Raw genomic sequence first — 22,438 nt, 5'->3', positions numbered from 1 at the left:
AGAGAGTTAGTTTGTTATGCTGTAAGCACCACCCAGCATGGTTAGTAGTCTGGGGGCATCTGCTTTGCATAGTTGTTTAAGGTCAGCCAGGGCATTCCCATGCCCATGTTGTTCACAGACACACTGTGCAATAATGTAAGAAGAATATATCTATTTATTTGATGCAATAATGGATATATACCTATCAAAAAATAAGAAAGGCTACATTTATCAGCTCCTTAAAAACATTCACATTATTATATTTACTTCTTTACCAAGAATCCTGTACAGGCTGAGCTTTTACTGTCTGGATTTTTATTTGCTCTCTTTTATTGTTTTCTTTGTGTAAATCATGTTTTTCCTATAAGATTGTTTCTGGGCACCATGGATTATTGAAAATTATGTTGGTCTCAGAGTGTTTTTTGTATGTGTTATTTCTTGATTAATAATTAGTCATGATAATGATCTTAGTAATCCAAGCCTTTTTTTCTTTTTCAGCATGTCTTCAAATTAGAACAAGAGGAGTATATGAAGGAACAGATTCCATGGACACTAATAGACTTTTATGATAATCAGCCTTGTATTAATCTTATAGAATCTAAACTGGGCATTCTAGATTTGCTGGATGAGGAATGCAGGGTAACTGTGATTTTCTGGTATACTTAGTCTATCAAAAAAATACATCAAGGTCTGGGAGTCAGTGGGTTTAAAGCAGAGATTCATTATACCTTGAGATGCCATGAAGGCAGCAAGTGGAGAGTTACTCTAATTTGCATACCGAAGGATCACTAAACCCAAAGAGTTCTAGTTACAAATAAAATAAGACTCTCCTCTTTTCAGCTTATTCTAAGTTATATAAAAAGTTGACATTGGGTATATTATCACCAATTTTAGCCACTTTTGTTAGCAATAAGCTTGTATTTGGTACTTTTTGTTCAGTGATAGGTTATATTTAAAGATACCCAAGAAGGGCCTCCCCTGGTGGCGCAGCGGTTGAGCGCTGGGCTGCGAAGCTGCGTGCAGCCTCTGCAGCACCAGTTCGATCCCTGGCCACTGGCGAGGGTATCACATGGTACGCAGATCTCTCCTTCTGCCCGCTGCTCCCCTCAGCAGTGTATTTAGTCGTTCTGCCTGTTCAGTTCCCCGTTCTGGCTCTGGTGAATTCTCCACCCTCCCATGCTTCTGACTGTACCCAGTGCTTATACAAATAAATAAATAAATCTTTAAAAAAATAAAATAAAGATACCAAAGAAATTATACAAAATGTATTTTAAATTATAGTTCTAAATATCTGTAATTTTAAAACTGATTAGTTCTTTATTACTGATATAGGGAAGGAGGTTTAAATTTAATATTTGAAGATCCAGGATGTTGGGGAAAATGTTAGATCACCAGCTTTACTGTTAACTGAGTGATCTTAGGCAGATAGCCTGTCCTTTTTCTTAATTTCTCTTTATTTTATATCCCATAAGTGACAGTTTACTAAAGATTGATCCTCCTAAGCATTCAGATATCCTACAACATTAAAAAGGCATGTAATGAAAAAGTTACTTAAAATTAAATAATGCAAATCAACAAAAATGGGATACTGTTTTTCACATCAGAGATGAGGTTAAATTTGATGATACCTTTCACTTAATAATTCCAATGAATATTGATTTCATATATACTCGCAATGATAGTACATCATATTTTAGAGGAAATTTGACAATGTTTAGTAGAACTGTAAATAGTTCCAACTTTTGACCCTCTAGTGGAACTGTTTACAATTCACCCTTTGAACATACTTCAAAAGTATCCGAGGTATATATATAAAAAAAGTCAGTGAAAAATACATTGAGCATAAAATGAAAATGCTATTATTAAGAAGAAAAAATGCAAGGAATTTGTAGAATGATCCCATTCCTGTTCATACCTTTTTTTTTTTAAAGGTTTTATTTATTTATACAAGCACTGGGTACAGTCAGAAGCGTGGGAGGGTGAGAGAATTCACCAGAGCCAGAGGGGGAGCAGAGCAGGCAGAAAGACCAAAGTACACTACTGAGGGGAGCAGCAGGCGGCAGGAGAGGTCTGCGCGCCATGTGGGACTCTCCTCCCGTGGCCGGGGAACAGCTGGGGATTGAAGGGGTGCTGCAGAGGCTGCAGGCAGCTTCGCAACCCAGCGCTCAACCGCTGCGCCACCGGGGAGGCCCCCTGTTCATGCCTTTAAGGACAGAAGGCTATAATGAAGTTGGCAAAAATGGTGAGATGAGACTACTCTCCATTTTATACCTTTCTGAGTGATATAAATCTCACTTCATATGCACATGCTACCTTTATTTAGCAAAGTTTGAAAGTATACACTAGTCATGGTATTTCACCTTTCATTTATAAGACTTTTGCTGTTTTAAAATCAAATCAGATATTTATCCGGTGACTCTTGGTGTAGGCATATTGGTCACTGAGTCCGTACATTGCACTGAGCCACCCTGGGAAGGTCTCAGTCATTGCTCTTCATTAGTAATTGGTTTTTGGCCTCTAAGAAGGAGATATGGAAGGAAAGAATTTCTAAATTGACTATAAAAGTTGTTAGGTAAAGCCAAAAAGTGGTCTGTTGGTTAATGCTTCAGAAGAGTCTTGTATCAATATTCACTTTGTTTCCTTTCCCTCCCCTAAATGTAGATGCCTAAAGGTACAGATGACACTTGGGCCCAAAAGTTGTACAACACACATTTGAATAAATGTGCACTCTTTGAAAAGCCCCGTCTTTCAAACAAAGCTTTCATCATCCAACATTTTGCTGACAAGGTAAGGAAGCTTTATTATCTGTTTTATTTTTGAATAGTTAAGTTCAAAATGGAAAAAAAAATCAATAGTCAATAATCAAGAGGTATCATTTTTCTTTGCTGAAGTTTGCATTCTTTAGGGCCTTATAGGAAAAGTAATCTTCATATAGACTGGTTGATTTTCCCTTCCTTTGACCAAAATGGAGTTAGATTATGAAATAAATGTAGGTCTATAATCCTTTATCTAAAATTCAATAAACTGGACTTCTTAAAAGTCTTTTCACAATTTGTTTAGTGACTAAACCTAATCTCTCAACTGAAATAACATGAGGTTATTTGTAGACCCAGGTTATTTATCCCAGTTAGGCTGGATATATATATATTTGATGTAAAAATGTTAATGTGTTTGATTACTAATTGCTGTCTCAGGTTCTGATGAAAGGTTTTGAATTCTCAAGCTAGCTGACCACAGGGTTTCAGAATAGAAATTGTGTGTGTCTTGTTCTGTGACTGCTCCTTGGATCCCTACTAACAAGGCATATAAGACATGTTGTTTTACAAGTTCTATAGTCTACTGAGAAAATCAGGGGTCAAGAAACTAATTTATATTTCAAGGAAGTTGTAGGGTAGTTTTGGTTTAAGCTTTCCAGCATCCCCTTCAAGAATTTAAGATTTTCTGAGTCTGCCTTAATCCTAGTTGGGAGCCTTGAGATGACTTTAGGGCCACTTTCGGGCTGTGTAGTACAGACGTGGAGGTCCTAAACTTTTGGAAGCAGAAACAGTCCATCTGATCTAGTCCTACTTGCGAAATCATATTTACTCAACCTCCACCTTCATCCATCATCAGTTTTCAACATTATTTCTGACAGACATTTGTTTCTTCTAATATTTTCTCATGTTTTATTCACCTCTCTCCCAAGAGGAGATTTACCCCTACCAGATGATGAATTAAGTTAGGAGATATATTTGGTCAGCCTTAGAGGAGCTGTCTTTGGCCAGCATGGGAGAAGAAAATCAACTTCTTATTTGTTTGCTTACCCATGAATTGGGAGGATCTTTAGACAACAGTTAATCACCACTGCCACTATCCCCTAGCATGAACAGTATTTGGGGAATTTACTCTAGTGTTAATATACTTATTGCCAACAATGGTACTGGTTTCTTAGAATAAAATTAATAATATCATTTTGCTGAGAGCCAGGTGTATAGCATTAGCCTATAAGTATTTTGGTTGATGTTAATGATATATATCTATTCAAAAGTATTATTAGTTAAGGAGATTTTCCATGTGTTTTCAGGTGGAATACCAGTGTGAAGGCTTCCTGGAAAAGAATAAAGATACTGTTTTTGAAGAACAAATTAAAGTTCTTAAATCAAGCAAGGTAACCACATAGAGATTTTCTCTAGTCAGGACATATTCAATAAAATATTAAGAACTTAAACATTAGCTCTTAAATTATAGTAATGATTTTTCTAACAAGAAATTTATCAAATGTATTTATCAAGTCCTTTCTTAAATGTCTTAAAAATGTTAACTTATCTAGTTCTTGTAATGAGGTAACATTATCACTCTTCCTAATTTACAGGTGAGGGAACTGAGGACAGGGACTTCATAACTAATTAGTTTTCAAGCCAAATTAAAACCCAGCTTTCTGGCTCAGAGTCTGTGCTCTTACATACACTGCTGTCTTTCAGTTTTATGGGAAATTATTGCTTCTACAGCACTTCTACACCTCCATATGCCTTTGTGAGAGAAAACCTATTTTTTGATGTGTCATTTTGAAGGAAAACATTAGAAACACAGCCTTATGCCCTCCACCCAGATGGAGATTAATCTCTAGATCATTAAGTGCCATTTCAGGTGTGGCCCAAAGTACTGAAATTATTTTTCCTAGGCTCAGATACTGTATATGCTGGTTTCTAGTGGGAAAAGAATATTCCAGATAGCTACTCTAGATTATTATATTGATCCCAATCACCACCCTTTGATTCTCATCAGAATAAGATGGAGAGAAGAGCAAGTTGTGTCTTTCCATAAAGAAAGCCATTGTGACAGGAGCATGATAGGTGAATAGGATGTGTGTTGGGTAGACAGAGGCTACTTCCTGTAGGAATGTATAATAAAGAGTGTGGATTTCATTCCTGTTGCTATAATAAAGAGTGTGGATTTTATTCCTTGTGGGGATTGATATAGTGGGTGGGTGAGACAGATCTCTAGAGGAGGGATGGTGGACTGAGATACCAAGGTTGTGGCAATGGAAATAGCATGTAATTTGTTGATACATCTTATGATGGCTAACTATGGAGAGTGAGAGAATGAGAGATTAAGGGAGACTTCTGGGTTTGGCCTGATGCACGAATAGGTGAGGATGTGATTTACTAAGGTGAAGACTTTAATGGATCAGGCTTTGGGAGAAAGAACCAAGAATTCTGTCATAGGCATGTTTTTCTTGAGATGGAAATTAGTCAAGTAGACATGTCATATAGGGAGGTAGAAATGAAAGTCAGCAGGTCAGACATCCCCTGCAGGATGTCTCTGATTTGTATTGTCTGTTTTTGCTTTGTTGTGTTTTGTACTGTTACTATTTTTTTACACTGATGTCTTATTTGGTTCCCCTACATTCCTGCTATAAGTGAAACCATCTGATATTTTTCTTTTTCCTTCTGGCTTATTTCACGGAGCATAATTCTTTCTAGCTCCATCCAAGTTGCTGCGAATGACATGAGTTACCTTTTTTGATTGCTGAATAATATTCCATTGTGTATATATGCCACATCTTCTTGATCCAGTCATCTATTTTTGGGCATTTGGGTTGTTTCCAGGTTTTACCTATTGTAAATAGTGCTGCAATAAACATAGTGGTACAGGTATTCTTTTGAATCAGTGTTTTTGTGTCCTTTGGGTAGATCCCTAGGAGTGGAATTGCCAGGTCATATGGTAGCTCCATTTTTAGTAGACTGAGGAGCCTCCAGACAGCTTTCCATTGTGGTTGGATCAGTTTGTACCAGCAATGTAGGAGAGTTACTTTTTCACCCATCCTCGCTAGCATTTGTTGTTGCTTATTTTTTTGATATGTGCCATTCTTACTGGTGTAAGGTGGTATCTCAGTGTGATGTTGATTTGCATTTCCCTGTTTATAAGGAATGTTGAACATTTCATTTGCCTGTTGGCCATTTGCATTTCCTCTTTGGAGAAATTCTTTTAAATTCTTCTGCCCATTTCTTGACTGGATTGTTTATTTTGTTTTTGTTGAGTTGTGTGAGTTCTTTGTATATTTTTGTGATCAGTCCCTTATCAGTTGAATGGAGTGCAAAGATTTTTTTCCCAATCAGTGGGGTGTCTCTCTGTTTTGGTTAATGTCTCTTTTGCTGAGCAGAAGTTTTTCAGATTGATGTAATCCCAAGTGTTTATCTTTTCCTTAACTATCTTTGCTTTGGGTGATGAGTCTTAAAAGATGTTATTGCCATGTATGTCTTGTAGTGTTTTACCTATATTTTCTTCTATATAGTTTATGGTTTCAGGTCATATGTCCAGTTCTCTATCCATTTTGAGGTGATTTTTCACAAATGTGTTTTCTAACTCTGGACCCTAAGCAGTTTTCTGGTAGATATTGTATATATTAAGTTAAATTATAGCACCTAGTGGTGAATAGGATCTTACAGCCCAGCTCTATTAGCTATTTCATACTGAAGAAAGAAAAAGAAAGTTTAGGCAGTTGCTAATATAGAGCTAGCAATTTAATTGGGGATGATAGAATAGCATAGATAAGATTTTAAAGTACTTGGCCTATAATTGAATAGCCTAGCATCTTAATCCCATGCTGAGTTTTCAGATCAAATCTATTTTGAACTCTTGTTTTTCCCTTTGGAACAAAACTTCAATACTGTAATACAAGGTAAAAACAAAATATTTTGTTTTCTTCTTTATGTTTAACCAAACTAGATTATTCTGTAAAGCAAAGGGTACATTCATTTGTATAGCAAGCAGCCATTATTGGTTATGTTGCATATAACAATGTTATATGCATTATGCATTATTTTCTAAATTACTTTTATAATTGATATACAGATAACAAATGAAATGACCTTATTTTGTTTTTTAATGCTAGAACTCTCCTAGAAAATTTTTTTTCTGAAGAGAGTCTGAAATTATTAGACAACTAATTGGTAGTTGCAATTATAATTTAACCCACTGAGAAGGATTTACTGTATTTATATGGAATGAGACACTGTTATAAAGATATATAAATATATCAAGATGTCCCTGTGGGTTAGTTTAAAATCTCTTTTGTTCCATAAAATTTCTCCCAATCATCTAATCATTTATTAAGTACCAGAACTTTAAATAGGCATTTCTCATCGTTAACTTGGTGGGACGCAAAATCTATTACAGAAATTATACAGTCAAGTTGTAAGTCCCTTGAAAATAAATATAAATGCTTACAGGATAAAGGCAGGGTTTTTATTTTGTTTCCTTTAATCCAAACTATTTTCTAAAAATCAATTCATGATTATTGCTTAATCTTATAATATTGTAAAGCTACTTCATGACACGCTCGCTACTGAAGTTGTTAGTGATATTTTTGTTGCTTCTCACCATTTGACTTATTGGGTAGAAAAATGAAGCATGATGATACAGTATTTTGTGAATATGAGGTAATAGATGGAATTTCCAATTCACATTTTGCTCATAAAGTACATTTCAAAACCGGTAGTGTATTTAGAGTGGTCATTATCTATGGATTAGGATTTCCTGGGTGGACTAGTTTTGATTTTGCTTCTCTCAAACATGATTATAGAATTAGTGCATTTTCCACTCCTTGTGCTTTTATAGAATTTACTCCCCTTCATTTAATAATTTTGATTCTAAAATAGGTATTGGCTATATCTAAAATTTGACTTTGAAAGAAGTCACTTGAGGAAGGGAATCACTGCAGATTGCACATCTTCATAATACTTCTCCTGTGAAGGCTTCCATTGAGATTGAGTTTAGACTGTAATTTCTTTTTATGGTTGCTGACTCAGTTTAAGATGCTACCAGAATTATTTCAAGACGATGAGAAGGCCATCAGTCCAACCTCAGCCACCACTTCAGGGCGCACACCCCTCACCCGCCTCTCTGCAAAGCCCACCAAAGGCCGACCAGGCCAGACAGCCAAAGAGCACAAGAAAACGGTGGGGCTTCAGGTGAGTCCAAGGAGCCATTCCTGCAGCACTCTTTTGCCTCTGGCTCAGGGAAAGCCGTAGATCTGTCTGTCTCAGCTTCACAAGTGGGCTCCTTAGGTGAGGGGAGGCTACAGAGAGAGCCACATTCCATGAGAACATGGAACACCGTGCACTCCTCCCTCTCTCTACCCAGCTTTAGACCCGTGACTCTGACTAAGCCTTTCCCAAAATAATTTCCTCCTGTCTTAACTCTTGCATTACATATCCTCTCTCACAGGCCACTGCCGCCCTTGCTTTGCTTTCTGGTTGTTTCCTCTCTGAATGTGTGCAGAGCATCGGCTCCTTCAGAGCAAGGACAATCCTTTCCTTTCTTGGATGTCTTATGTTCTGCGGGAAGTGGGAAAGACTTCACACATGTGCTCAGCACCTGAATGGCTGCAGTGGGTTTTGGACAGGAGGTTGAGTGCCAGTTAGCTTGTTTTCCTGTGCATGGACCGCATGCCTAGTGCAGACAGGAAGCAGGACCTGACCCAGGGCCGTAGCCCCCTGACCCCATGTCCCTAGTGTTAGCCCCATCCTGGCTGTACTCTGCCATTTTCCCAATCCTATGCTCTTTTAAGTCATCTGCTCCCCCTTTCTCAGTATCTAAAGCAGAATTCCCACTGTACCTGATTAAATGACCTTAATATTCTTAAAATTAGGCTTTATTTTTAGTAAAAATTCCGAGTTCACAACAGAAAGCTACAGAAGCCTTATATTAAAAGGGGGTAGGAAGAGTGAACTAGAAAGTAAACTATGGACTTTGGGTGATTTTAATGTGTCAAGATAGGTTCATCAGTTGTAAAAAATGTACCACTCTGGTGGAGGATGTTGACTGTGGGGGAGGCTGTAGCTATGTGGAGGCAAGGGGTGTGTATGGGAAGCCTCTGTACCTCCTGTTCAATTTTGCTGTGAACTTAAAATATGCTCTAAGAAAATAAAGTCTGTAAATCAGTGTTACCTCAATAAACATAATTCTAAAAAAGAAAAGGAAGTCTATTTTAAGATGGGGCATGGGTGGAGAGTGACTGTGTTTAATAGAGTAAGCATGTAAATGATAGAATTTAAGCAAATTTTAACCAAAAACCCTAGCCCTTTTGTTTAGTAGCAACTTGCCTTCTATGGTGGGCCAAGTTCATGGGTGGCAGTCATATCCACTAATGTCACTGGAATAAAATTCTAAATTATTTTACATCATCTTTGATTTTGATAAACATGATGCCCCCTTTTGCTCTTTTTTCATGCAGTTTCGAAACTCCCTTCACCTGCTTATGGAGACACTCAATGCCACCACCCCTCACTATGTGCGCTGTATTAAGCCAAATGACTTCAAATTCCCATTCACGTAAGAATGTCTCTACTTCTGAATTGAAGAGTGTTCCTATAATCTCATAAGGATTGCCAAGCCAACAGAAGAAAAAAAATGTTTGGGTAGATCTTGATGTCTTAAAGAGGGAGATTACTAGTTAATAGAATTTTTTCAGTTTTTCTTCCATTTTCAGAATGTGAGAACAAATTAGTAGTTGGTCTTTCAGCGATTTTAAAAGTTGAGGTCAAGAAAGCATTCCTAGTTCTATTTTGAATTTATTTCAGGTCAATATCTTTCTGGACTTGTAAATATCTGGGCATTACTTAAAACCAGAACTGACTGGGATAAAGCTGCTTTGGTGAAGAATCAGTTATCTAGTTATCCCTGTTACTTTTCAACTATTAAAAATATCAGAGAATGTCCACTTTAACAATATTTCATCCTACATCAAATACCATGATGAGGGAATAGTGAATCGTTCAGGAATGTTTTTTGTTTTTTTTCCTTCAAAACAGAAATACTTCTTTAATATTAACAGTAATTCATGCACATTTTAAAAACAATTTTCAGGAAATATAAAATAGCATAAAAATAAATGAAAAAGCACTCATACCCAGAGACATAAATGGTGTTAAATGTCATAGATGCTTCTGGACCAACCAACATCCCTTCCTTGCTCCACATAAGTGTGTGTGTGAGAGAGAGAGAAAGAAAATGAGAGCAAATGAAAGAAAGAGACATTAATAAAAAGGAGAGAATGAAAAAGATACCAGTAAAAAGGGAAAACTCACACTGCAATTGCCTATTTATATCTGTTTCTAACTTAATAAATTGTGATTGTTTTCCATATTAGTAAATAAAATTTTACTTCATTTTCATGGCTACATATCATCCCATTATATAGGTATGCCAAAATTTTTTGAATTATTCCCTAATAAGAGTCATTTAGGTTATTGTAACAGTGCTAATATAAACATCTTTTGTCAAACATTTTTGTATATTGCTTATCTCCTTAAGATAATATATTTCTAGAGGCATAATTTATAGGTAAAAGACTGGGCACATTTATCATAGCTTGTAATAACTACCACTATCACTCCACAGTGTACGAGTACCAATTATGGCCCCTTTCCCTGTACCCCAGCCAATCCTGCCATCTGATGAGTCTGCCTTAGACTGCAGGACAGTTCTGACAGACTGTTATAGCCTTCTCCTTACCATAAAGCCCTTTCTGGAAGAAGTGGGAAGCAGAAAGAAGCTGCCTTGCCCTGGGCCGCTTTCCTGAACAACCCTAGGTGTCATTACCTTCCATCAGCCAGCCACACCTCCCACCCCAACCCAACACTTATGAAGTATAGCAGAAGGTTAGCTAGATCAGCAGGGCTTACCTGGGGGAGAAAAAAGAGTGTTCACCTGGTGAGAGGCAACCCTTGCTACTTCCTCTTTTAGTTTCAATTGAATGTTAAGATGCCGTTTGTTTAGAATAAAATAAAAAGTATAATACAAAATACGTTTCATTGATGTGGACACTATAAGGGCTTAGTATGTGCACACTGAATTGAATAGTTTACACTAGTACATTTTTAAAAATAAATAACTGAATGGGGCATATTTAATTTGTCTTTCTCATTAGAGAAATCTCCAGAGCTGGCCCATCTTTATGCAGGGTCACTATGTATGGTCCACTCACAAGTAACAAGATGGGCTAATCAGGCCAAGGCTAGTACGAACAAAGTACAGAGGAGTTCTGGGTTTTTAAAAAATACATGCTCAATGATATTTCTTATGAGTTGGAGTATGAACCAAAGATAATGTTTACAACTCTGAATTTTTATTGCTAATTTTCTCCTCCCCATGGAATTTTCCATTCTGATTACTGCTCCAACTTTTGAATGCATTTTTTCCCTAATTTATCCATTTGGCTCTTACAAAGGAATTTAATTTCTGAACCAAGGACAGTAATTTGTGGCTACGTCAGGGTTCCTTGTGTATTAATGGTTTTCATGTCTTACATGTAGCTTTGATGAGAAGAGGGCAGTACAGCAGCTGAGAGCATGTGGTGTCCTGGAAACCATCCGAATCAGTGCAGCAGGTTTCCCCTCCCGGTGAGCCTGGAATTTTATAAGTACAGGGGATCCTTATGGGAGATAGTCCTACTTCTTTAAATAAGTTGCCATGAATTTCTTTTTATAGGTGGACTTACCAAGAATTTTTCAGCCGCTACCGTGTCCTAATGAAGCAAAAAGATGTGCTAAGTGACAGAAAGCAAACATGCAAGAATGTACTAGAGAAACTGATAGTGGTAAGAAAAAATTTTCACTTACCTTCACCTGAATAGATATTGGCCAAAGGCTTTGTGATTGTGACTTTTGAAAACCCTGGAAGCATCAGATACTGCTAACCCTGACTATTGGGGTCAAGGATAGTGGGCACACTGATTTGGAGGTGCCCCAACCTCCAAGTCAGTGTGCAATAAATTCTAGGACAAGTGAGGGTGATGGTCCACTATCACATAACAGAGTGTAAGACAAGTTCTTGAGACACATTCTTTTTAGAATTCGAGCATCATCAAATGATCATTATCAAAATTTGCCTAGTGATTAAGAAAACAAGTCTTGTCCTTCAGATAACCTAGTCTGTCTTGGACATTAATGCATTTCAAGATAAGTAAATATTTTAAAGATAAGTATAATACACTTCAGTGTCTGTCAAATGCTGAATGAGTGAGATAAGAAATTAGAGGATACAAAGTCACATCCACTATAGGAAGGCAGGACACTTTGGTGGAAGATATGTGTTCTGAGGTAGGCTCTGAATAATTGTTAAGATTGTTTAAAAGTGGGAGAATATTCTAATAGTAAACAAAGTATGAAGAAGTAGCAAGTCATAACTTGCTCAGAAAACAATAAAATAGTTTTTTTTTTTTTTTCAGTTGGAAAATGGTTAGGAAAGGTGGGTCCGTGTTGTGGAATGTCTTGTATGCCAAGCTAAGGAATTCTCAAATGCATCAGAGTCACTTGGAAGGCTTGTTGAAACAGATTGCGGGACCCCCACCTCCGAAGTTTCTGATTCAGTAAACCTGGGGTGGCCTCAATAGTTTGCATTTCTAAGAAGTTGCCTGGTGAATACTGATTCTGCTCTGAGAACTACACTTTGAGAACCACTCATCTAGGCCATTGAGAATTTAAGTTTCATGATAGGTTTTTTATAATTATAGCTAATCACTAAATGTAACATCTCTGATAACTTTTTTTTTAAGCACTAAGTCCACTTTCTTTGTAATACATGAAAGCATCTTGTGCCTTTTCAGTTTGACTCAACTCTTTTCTAAGCTGGGTTCAGATTTTTAAGATTTATTTTTGCATACATGAACTGGGGTGTAGGCCAGAAGTACAGGAGTGTGGAAGGTGAGAGGATTCACCAGGGACAGAATGGGGAGTAGAACAGGCAGATCTACTGAAATACACAGGTAAGGGGAGCAGCGGGTGAGACAGGAGAGACGTGGGTGAGACAGGAAAGATCTGCTACACAATATGTGGGGTAGCTATCTGGCTAGGGATCAAACTCAGGCCCCAAGGGTGATAGCATGATTGTGCTGAGACTTCACCCCTCTGCCACCAGGGACAGCCCTGGGTTCAGACGTTAACAAAGCAGAAAGTGAGGACATTTCTGTTGATGGGCTGCTTACCTGGACCACTCCAGGCCTGGTTCACAGTTTTCTAGGACATTTTGACAGAAGTAGCTACAGGATAGAAGAGTGCAGCTTTGATGTGGGGTTGAGTGGGGAGAGCTTAGATGAGTCAGGGAGAAGGGAGAATGGAAAAGGAACCACTTTCTTGCTCTTTTCATATCTTCAGCTAGGTTTCATATGTAAATTTATTGATTTAAATAGAAATAATTTTAGATTTTTAAAAATGTATTTGGAAATTTCTGATCTTCTGCTATTGTGTACAAGAGATACGTGCGTACAGTGAAAAGTTATTTTCTCTGTTTTCAGGTAGAATTTCAGATCAGTGAATGCTTTCAGATAAAGTGAATCACAATGTAATGGACCAGAAATAGCATGCATGTCTGTGTTTATTGTTGAAGTCTGACTAGAGTTAAAAAAAAGAAAAATCAATGAACAATATAAATGATATAAAAAGAGTGGTGAAATTTGTGGAAGGATTTTAAACATTCGTTTATTTCCAGATACTTTTGGTAAAGCCAAGAAATAACTATTGAGAAACTTAACTCATGAATATGCAAGGTTTTGTTTTGTTTTTTAATTTTTATTTTCTCTGTGTTACTTCCTGTGTTATTCTTCATACCGGTGTTTTTATTCCTTCAGCTTCTCATGGAATATACAGCCTGATGTAATCCTTGCAGCCTGGGTCAGTCAGAGGGAGTCAGCATCTCCATTTCGTTGAGATATTTAAAATACAAACAAATAAATAGTAGCTGCCTGTAACCCACAACCAAGGTTTTGGCCTCAGATAATAATTCCAGGTAGAATAATTCTGGAAAATAACATCTAAACTGCAGTTTTCCTTAAAATCCCTTCTACTTGCTCAGTTTGCATAGGATCAAAAATCTGACTCCATTAGTTAATTGTGATGTAGCCCAAGTTGTAGCTAATAGAGTCTCTCTGATTCTGCTTTTAGGCATATTTTTTCTATTTTAAAATTTCATTTACATGGTCATCATTTCTACTCTGAATATACAATTTCTTCCAAATATAGGACAAAGACAAATACCAATTTGGTAAGACAAAGATATTCTTCCGTGCCGGTCAAGTGGCCTATCTAGAAAAATTGAGGGCGGACAAGCTTAGGGCTGCCTGTATCCGGATCCAGAAGACGATCCGAGGGTGGCTGTTGCGGAAGAAGTACCTGCGCATGCGGAAGGCGGCCATCACCGTGCAGAGATTTGTGCGAGGCTACCAGGCCCGATGGTGAGTCTCCGCCCAGCCTCACTGCTCTGTCTCACTGGCATGCAAGATTAGCGGGCTCGTCTGATTTATCGTCCAGCCCAGGAGAGTTTTGAATGGTCATCTCACTTAAGGCAACACCTCACCTGTTAGTTTTAAGGAGTAACAGATTAATTCAAAGGACAATTAGATTAAGATTTCACTTACCCTTATGAATGCTTAAAATTTATCTTCACAAACATTATGAATTTCTGCCTACTCAGTGTCTTCAATATTTTTTATTTTGTTTACCTTAAAAATTTATTTTTATTTATTTATGCATGCAAGAACTGGGGTACAGGTCAGAGGTGGGGGGTATGTGTGAGAGGATTCACCAGAGACAGAGTGGGGAGCAGAACAGGCGGATATGGTGAAATACACTGCTGAGGGGAGCAGGGGCGAGACAGGTGAGGTTGCTGTGCCATGTGGGTCAGCCCCTTGGCAGGGGTTGGAACTCATGCCACAGTGGCTGGGGATAGTTTAATGGCGCTGGGATTTTAATCCCTGTACCACCAGGGAGGCCCTGTTTTGTATACTTTTGGGTGGACTTATGTCATCTGTAAATTAAAATTGTCATGAGGCTGACTCCACTAATAAAGAATCCACTGAGGAATTTTCAGGAACAATTAAGTAAGAAGGTGCAGAAGGGAACTATACTTCTATGTGATTATATTGTCACTGTTGGAAAAGTCAGGACATATTTTTTCTTTGAAAAACAGTAATAATGCATCATGACTTTTCTGACAACCCAATATATTAGGATAATTTTAATTTGGAAATATCAGAGGAAATGAATTAATGACAAAAATCTTACACCCAAATAGAAAGATTAGTAGTGTACATTTTTGATATATATCTAAATCTATTGGATTAGTCAGTATAGGGTTATTGTATAAGCTGGTCTGCTGTGTAAAGGAGGTGTCACCTGGTATAACGAGCACTGTTCTAGAAAGAATGAACTTTTATGAGCTTCACTTTGTTGTAAAATTGGATAATGTGGACTATCAAGACTTAAGATTCGAATGAGATAATGAATTCAAAAATATTTTGTGGAAACTATAATACATTGTTATACAAATATAAGAAATTGATTTAACGTGTATGTTATTAGCTTAGTTTAATAGATTCCATAGAGATAATACTTACTAGGCCAAAGATATTGGTGCTTTGTCTCTGCAAAATGAGTTTTTGTGATTACTGACAGTGCACCACTCTTTTCTTTGACCAGCTATGCTAAGTTCCTGCGCAGAACCAAGGCAGCGACCATCATCCAGAAATACTGGCGCATGTATGTAGTTCGCAGGAGGTACAAGATTAAAAGAGCTGCCACTATTGTTCTTCAGTCTCATTTGCGAGGCTACTTGTCCAGAAATAGGTATCGCAAGGTGAGGCATTATTTTCAATTTTGCTTATTTATTCCATTAACATTAATCAAAGTCCACATCTTCACAAATCACTGCTATCTCTTACGGACCTAAGAGCCTTATGGAGACGAGGCATATTTTTCTTAAACAAGACTATGGAATAAGAAAATTTACCTCTATTTATTCCCACCTTATCTATGTCATTTGAAAAAAGTGAGTGTACTAATTTCCTGTGCTGTAATAAATTATCACCAACTTGGTGGCTTAAGACAACAGAAATAGATTCTTTCACAGGTTTGGAGGGTAATAGTCCCAGATCATTAATGCCGAGACAAATTCAAGGTGTCAGCAGTGCTGTACTCCCTCTAGAACTCTCCGGGAGAACGTATTCCTCAGCTCTTCCACCTTCTGATGGCTGTTCTTTGTGTTTGTGTTCACATAATGCCAGTCTCTGCATTCATCTTCAGTGTCTTCTCCCCTGTGTGTCTAAATTCTCTTCTTTTGTCTCCTTATGAGAAAGAGCCAGAAAGAAACTTCTGATAAATTGAAGGCCTACTTGGATAATCCAGGATAAGCTGTCCATCTCTAGGACGCTAATTTAATCACATCTGCAAAGATCCTTTTCCAAATAAGGCAACATTTACAAATTCCACAATTTAAGACTTGCTTTCTTTGGGAGAGCTTTATTCAGCAGACTATGGTGAGCTTTGAATAGCTCACCATATATAACAGATGGGTAGAAGATTATTCCAAAAATGAGCCAAGCTTGGAAGAATTTACCATGTTGAAGAAAATAAATTATTACATTAATGTGTTTTAAATTGTATTGACTAGAATAAGAAGTTTTTGGCAAATAATCTATACCTAGTAATAATCAACATGACTCTAGATAATGTGTTATCAGATTAATATTAATCATCACCTTTGGCAATATATGAACCAGTTATGAAAGGCATTAATCTCTTTTTTGGCAAGGTATTGAATCTGTCCTTTAGGATATATTCAATTAAGCCAGAAATACAGTCCAGATCTTATAGCTCCATGGGCATCACTGTTAGAAAGAGTATCAATAGGGTAATTTGAGGCACATGTGTCTCATTACAGACAATACATGGGTATAACCTATTCATGTATTTATTTTACTTTCTCATTTTGAAGTAATTACAGTGAATAAAGAAAAATGGGAAGCTAATGAGGCTTGAATAAGTAAATTTAATAGTTGTGTTTTGATGAATATTTGAAGCAGCTACTCTTTCTTTCTGTCCATGCCTGCTTTATAGTTTAGTGTGCTTTCTTTATAAGTACAAATTTTCAGAGGAGGAACAATCCTTATTAAACTTGACCTTTTAGATATACCAAACTGTTTATCCTCTTGTTTCCTTTTACTCTCCTCAGGAACATCTGAAGTGAATTTTGAAACCTTTGGTTTAGCAGTAGCAGTCTCTGGCCAGCTCAGCTCCCAATGGTACTGAGCAAAGTAGAAGTGGCCAGTTAGAGGCTAACTCCCGTATACGCCAGCAGTATGCCACTAGTCCTTATTCTCGCTGTGTTTCATGTTGAAGCTTCCCTGTCATGGAATGGGGTTCTTATAGGGAGAATAGGTGTTATTTAATTTTTCTTACTGATAGAAATGAAAATGGAAGCTCTAATTATGTAGTCTATATTTCACTGAAATTACACAAATGGACCAATATTTGAAGTTTACTTGAAGAAAAGGAAAATAGCAGTAGTATTACCTCTGCATACTTTTTGAGTTTGAAATCAAAACATCCAAGCTGCCATCACTGAGTCTTATCCAGTCGGTGACTAGCTATCTGGATAAGACAGTCTTCTGAGGGACTATGATGTTCAGTGAGAGCTCAGGATGCCCATTCTGTCTGCAGCATGATACACCATGTGTAACCTTAGTGAAAATTGAAGGCTGCCATAACATAGAAAACAACCAAAAGAGGGGAGCCTTGAATTGGCTGAAGCTACTAATTCAGGTCTCCTGCACACCTATGCTTTTTTTATATTTGATTGTTTAAAACTTTAATCACTTATTTCTTAAATATATCCTCTAGAGTGACACTCTTTTTTCTCCTCGGATATGTAACCCCAAAATAGGAATGCAACCTAAATATAGTTCTTTTAATGATCTTATTAAGCTGCTATTTGAATAATGGTTTCACAGATTTTTACATTTTAAATGACTGATAAGAGATGCATTGTGTCCGTTTATAGTTATCACTAACAAGTACTTAATCAAGTACAAGTACATACATTTAAACAACATTTATGTCATATCCGGTTATTTCTTAAAATCAAAAACTTAAGAAGGCTTCAACCTTTTTGAATTGAATTTTCTAATCTTTCTTAAAAATTCAAGAATTTCTTTTCCATCATTCCTGGGAAATGTTTATACAATCTCTGCTTGATTATCTTTAGTGACAAATACAACTCATAAGGCAAACTTTTTTGTTACAAGTTTAAGGGACCATCAGGATTTAAAAAAAAAAAAAGAAAATAGAACATAAAATCAAAATTAAGGTCCATCTACTTCATTTTACTTTCAGCTTTCCTTTTGAAGCCCCATTCCACCTTCCTTTGAATCTCCTCAGTGATTCAAAGAAATGGAAATTGTCCAGTAGGCTGGTATTTCTGAAATATGACAATCAAAAGTATACATATTTTTTGTTTCTGGGAGGAGAATCAATAAATCAGGAATAAACTTTGCAACTAGCCATACCCTATGTCCTCAAGCACAGACCTATTGCAAACTGAAATATTCATAGTAAGGGTGGTGGGTAAGTCTTTTAGTTTTATAGCATATTAACATAATGATTCACAGAGTGCCTGTTCTGTTCACTTTATGGAGAATCAACTGTTACTAAAACAATTATATACCAGTAAGAACTTAGCACCCTTTTCCTGTTTCTTTAGAGTTGCTTTCTTTTTGATAACCTGATGCCTTTTATTTACATAATGTGAATATGACATGTTTTCATGTTTTTCAAATCAGCTTTTCATGCCTACTTTTCAAATCATTTTGTTTATCTATATATTTGTGATATGTATAATCCACCCCATTGGTTCAGTCCCTTAGGTATAATGTATAGATTCCCAGTCTGACATACATTGGTTGATGGAGTTGAACCTTGAGTTTAGTCCAGGGCCTAACATGTCCTTTACCTTTTCTGCAGATACTCCGTGAACACAAAGCTGTCATCATTCAGAAGTGGATCCGAGGATGGCTGGCTCGTACCCACTATAAGCGGTGCATGCATGCCATCATCTATCTTCAGTGCTGCTTCCGGCGGATGATGGCCAAGCGTGAGCTGAAGAAGCTCAAAATTGAGGCCCGCTCTGTGGAGCGCTACAAGAAACTCCACATTGGTATGGAGAACAAGATCATGCAACTGCAGCGCAAAGTCGATGAGCAGGTATATTTTAAACGGGAGCCCTGAGAGTGGAGCATGCCTGTAGAAACCCACCGGGATTGATTTCAACATTGTCTCCCCTAGACTTGACCTCTCAGTCTTAGCAAAAAAGTAAAATGATAATGACAATTGTGAGAATGGAAAAACTGACAAGCTTGTAGGTACAATTATAAATGTAGGCACAAAGGTAGGAAATCATTTTTGAGAAAGCAGCCAGATTTACAAATGCTCCAAAACTTTATGACTGAAAGTCATATTATACTTTATTCTTTAAAAAGCTCCTATATCATTACTATTTGTTTTCATGTGGGAGAATGTTCTTTTTTGCAAATGAGTTGTTTAGCATTGAAATGGAAGAAAAAAAGCAGGAAGATGTCCATGCTGCTGAGGAATCTACAGTCTATTTACAGAACTAAAAGTTTGATTTCTTAGAGATAATAACTAATTATGCACATGCAAATGTAAAGGTAATTAAGACTATATAAATACTGAAGGCAAAGGAAAACAGAAGTCAAAATGAAAAAGGGTTCTTTAGAAAAGATCTCCTGAGAGGGCAAGGGGAGTTTTGAGGTAATAAATGTAAGAAACTTGTGATTTTGAGGCCATGTTATGGCATCATCAGACTAAAACTTGACTTTTCGTAGCACATAGATCTATTTTCAAAAGCTATTTTAAATTCTCCTATTTCTGGGTTAAAAATCAGGAAATTAATAATTTGCTGTTGTATCTCACCTTTTCACTATGAGAAAATCATTTATGTTGCTTATAATTTAAAACAAATAATTGTGCCTCTTCTGTCTTTGTTACTAAGAGGGTGTTGGTTATGTTATTATCAATATTGTGGTTAGTATTTTGGTGAGATGTTATATCAGTGCTGTAATAACAGCATAAACATGATGAATAAGTGCAGTTTTTTTTCACTAAATATATTTGATAATGTGTATATTTACTTATGTGTGTACTTAAAGAACAAGGACTATAAATGCCTCATGGAGAAACTGACCAATCTGGAAGGAATATACAGCTCTGAGACTGAGAAACTACGAAGTGACTTAGAACGCCTTCAGCTAAGTGAGGAGGAAGCTAAGGTTGCCACTGGACGGGTTCTCAGTCTTCAGGAAGAAATAGCCAAGCTTCGAAAAGATCTGGAACAAACGCGGTCAGAGAAAAAGTCCATTGAGGAACGTGCAGATAAATATAAACAAGAAACCGAGGAGGTAGGAACTATTGTTCACATCACAAGGGAAATGTGTTGTCTTGACCTGGCCCATGTGACTCAATTTTGGCTAAATTGAAGGTGGAGTACAAATTTCAATTGGTTCATTATTAGTGTCTCCCAAACATGTTATTTCATGATTTGCTTTTCATAGGGATGGCTGTAGGCACAAACATACTAATTCTTTTGGATGAGTATGTCTTTTAGTAGTACCTTTTGAGTCTATATAAAACAGAGGCTAAACAGTATTTTAAAAAAAGCTAAGGTCAGGTACCTACTACACACTTATTTAATTGCATTGTTCTGGATAAAGTCTAAGCTCCTTTTTTTGAGTAGAATTAATGTGATTAAGAAGCAAATCAAATAATCATATGTTGATATGTGATAGTAGGGATCTTATGGAAATCTGCAATAAGGCTAGATTCAAACATTCAAGCAGAAGTTCAAAGTCAGCACAGTAGTAACAGCCAGGAGTTGCTGTGCAGATGAAACCAAGTGTGTCTGAAGGTTGATCAGCGCTTTCGTACACATTTACATTAATGTTTATAAGACCTTTATTAAGTACAGAAAACATTAAGGTCTCAAGCTTGAAAGAGATGTATTTTTAAATGTTTAGAAAAGTATTCCAATGTAAGAATTGCTTTTCAGAGATTCTGTTGGATTATCAACTTTAAATGAAAATAGCTGCCTCTTTTGGCTATAACTGCTGGCAAGAATATGAGTTTGCTTTTTATGTACAAACTTCCAAATGTTAACTTCTGTACAGTGAGGATCTCAGAAGGAGCTTAGATGCAGTTTAGGTAGGATAGAGTAGTTGATAAAATTGTAGTTCTTCCATGGTATTCAGGGTTCTGATAAAATGATTCCTTCTATATCTCCTGCAGATCTGGACTCATTCTATGGAAACAACAGTGCCATAATATATGTTATTTTAACATGGCAAGCTATTCCATCAAAATTCAGTAATACATTCATAGGGTACTCAGGGCTTAAGTTTTTGTTTTGTTTTGTTTTGTTTTGTTTTGTTTTGTTTTTTAATTTGCTGAGTCCATAGAAACTTTCCAGATTGCCCTGAATCTATATAGTATTTCAAGTAGTATTTATAGTATTTCAAGTCAAGTTCATCATAACTTATCTGATAAAATGGCACACACAAGCAGGTTCAGATTTCTTCTTTTCATGATCTTCTCTTTTTCATAGGGGTGGCTATAGACACTACTATTAATTCTTTTGGATGGAGTGTAGTGGTAAGGAAAAAATAAAAACATTGCATTGTAATGGTTAGGAAAAAGAATCAACAGCCTGATGAAGGAACCCAGAAGATACACTGAAACTGTGATATTTCCCCAGAAGCGTGTATATCACAATCTCCTGGAGTGTTTTAAAAAAGCTATCTGCCTAAAGTCTGGGAGTGCAGATAAGGCACACTGATTTTGTAAAAGCTACACAGGTGATTGGTTGCATATCCCTTACAAAGACCAGTTTTCTCAAGAGCACATACAAAAAAAACTTGGGCCTTTGTACTAAAGAGTGAATGTTAAGGTCCTCTCAGTACAGAGTGAGGTGACTGGACCATTGGAAGGAACGCCTTCTAGACTGACTTCTGCTATGGTGGAGTATTGTAATCAAGCATGCTGGGTCTCCAGGGATCCTTTGTCACAGAGCCCTCTTTCTCTGTTTTTAAACTTCTGATACTTTATCATTAAAAATGTCGCTTTTGAGTGTCTGATGCTTAGAGAAAGGAATTCACTTTTCACCCATAATAAGCACACATTTTATTGCAAAGATGAAATGAGTACATTATGCACTTCGCAAAGTTACCTTTGGTTTTGATATTTTTACTTCCTGGAAAATCTTATCCAACCAGGAAGTAGAAAGTTAAAGGTCAATGCTTTTTTTTTTTTTAAACTATAAATACCATAAAATTTACCACTTTAACCATTTTAAATGTACTGTCCTGTGACAATTAAGTATATTCACACTGTTGTAAGGTTAGTGCTTGTTTAAACATGAAATAAAAAGAACTTTTGCAACCTTGCAAAAATCTTAAAAGGAGATGAAAGGAAAATTCTCTTCCTCAAAACTGATATTGGGGAGCTTCATAGGGTCTTCAGTGAATTTACAGACAAAAAAGCCCTTTGTGTCTACCTGGCTCACAGGGCACACATATGCTTTGTGTTAGGGTTTTGAGGTGAGAAGGCATTATCATTGCTTCAAGAGCAAATGCTTACTA

General features: G+C 36.8%; 1 protein-coding gene across 5 annotated transcripts in view; it reads left to right on the top strand.

Annotated features, from left to right (window-relative positions):
- MYO5A (myosin VA) overlaps positions 1-22,438 on the top strand; it is a 168,658-nt gene that overhangs the window by 85,800 nt on the left and 60,420 nt on the right. For all 5 annotated transcript variants that reach the window (XM_037502502.2, XM_054701588.1, XM_054701587.1 and 2 more), the window contains exons 12-22: positions 478-618; positions 2,641-2,766; positions 4,043-4,126; positions 7,770-7,931; positions 9,197-9,294; positions 11,277-11,363; positions 11,452-11,560; positions 13,980-14,191; positions 15,435-15,591; positions 18,753-18,992; positions 19,958-20,206. In XM_037502502.2, coding sequence (XP_037358399.1) covers positions 478-618; positions 2,641-2,766; positions 4,043-4,126; positions 7,770-7,931; positions 9,197-9,294; positions 11,277-11,363; positions 11,452-11,560; positions 13,980-14,191; positions 15,435-15,591; positions 18,753-18,992; positions 19,958-20,206 — 1,665 coding nt within the window. The remainder of the gene's footprint in view (positions 1-477; positions 619-2,640; positions 2,767-4,042; positions 4,127-7,769; positions 7,932-9,196; positions 9,295-11,276; positions 11,364-11,451; positions 11,561-13,979; positions 14,192-15,434; positions 15,592-18,752; positions 18,993-19,957; positions 20,207-22,438) is intronic.

The sequence above is a fragment of the Talpa occidentalis genome, unplaced genomic scaffold, assembly GCF_014898055.3.
Source record: "Talpa occidentalis isolate TD23 unplaced genomic scaffold, MPIMG_talOcc4v2.1 talOcc4.11, whole genome shotgun sequence".
Lineage (NCBI taxonomy): Eukaryota > Metazoa > Chordata > Mammalia > Eulipotyphla > Talpidae > Talpa > Talpa occidentalis.
This window is presented reverse-complemented; position numbering and strand designations above follow the sequence as displayed.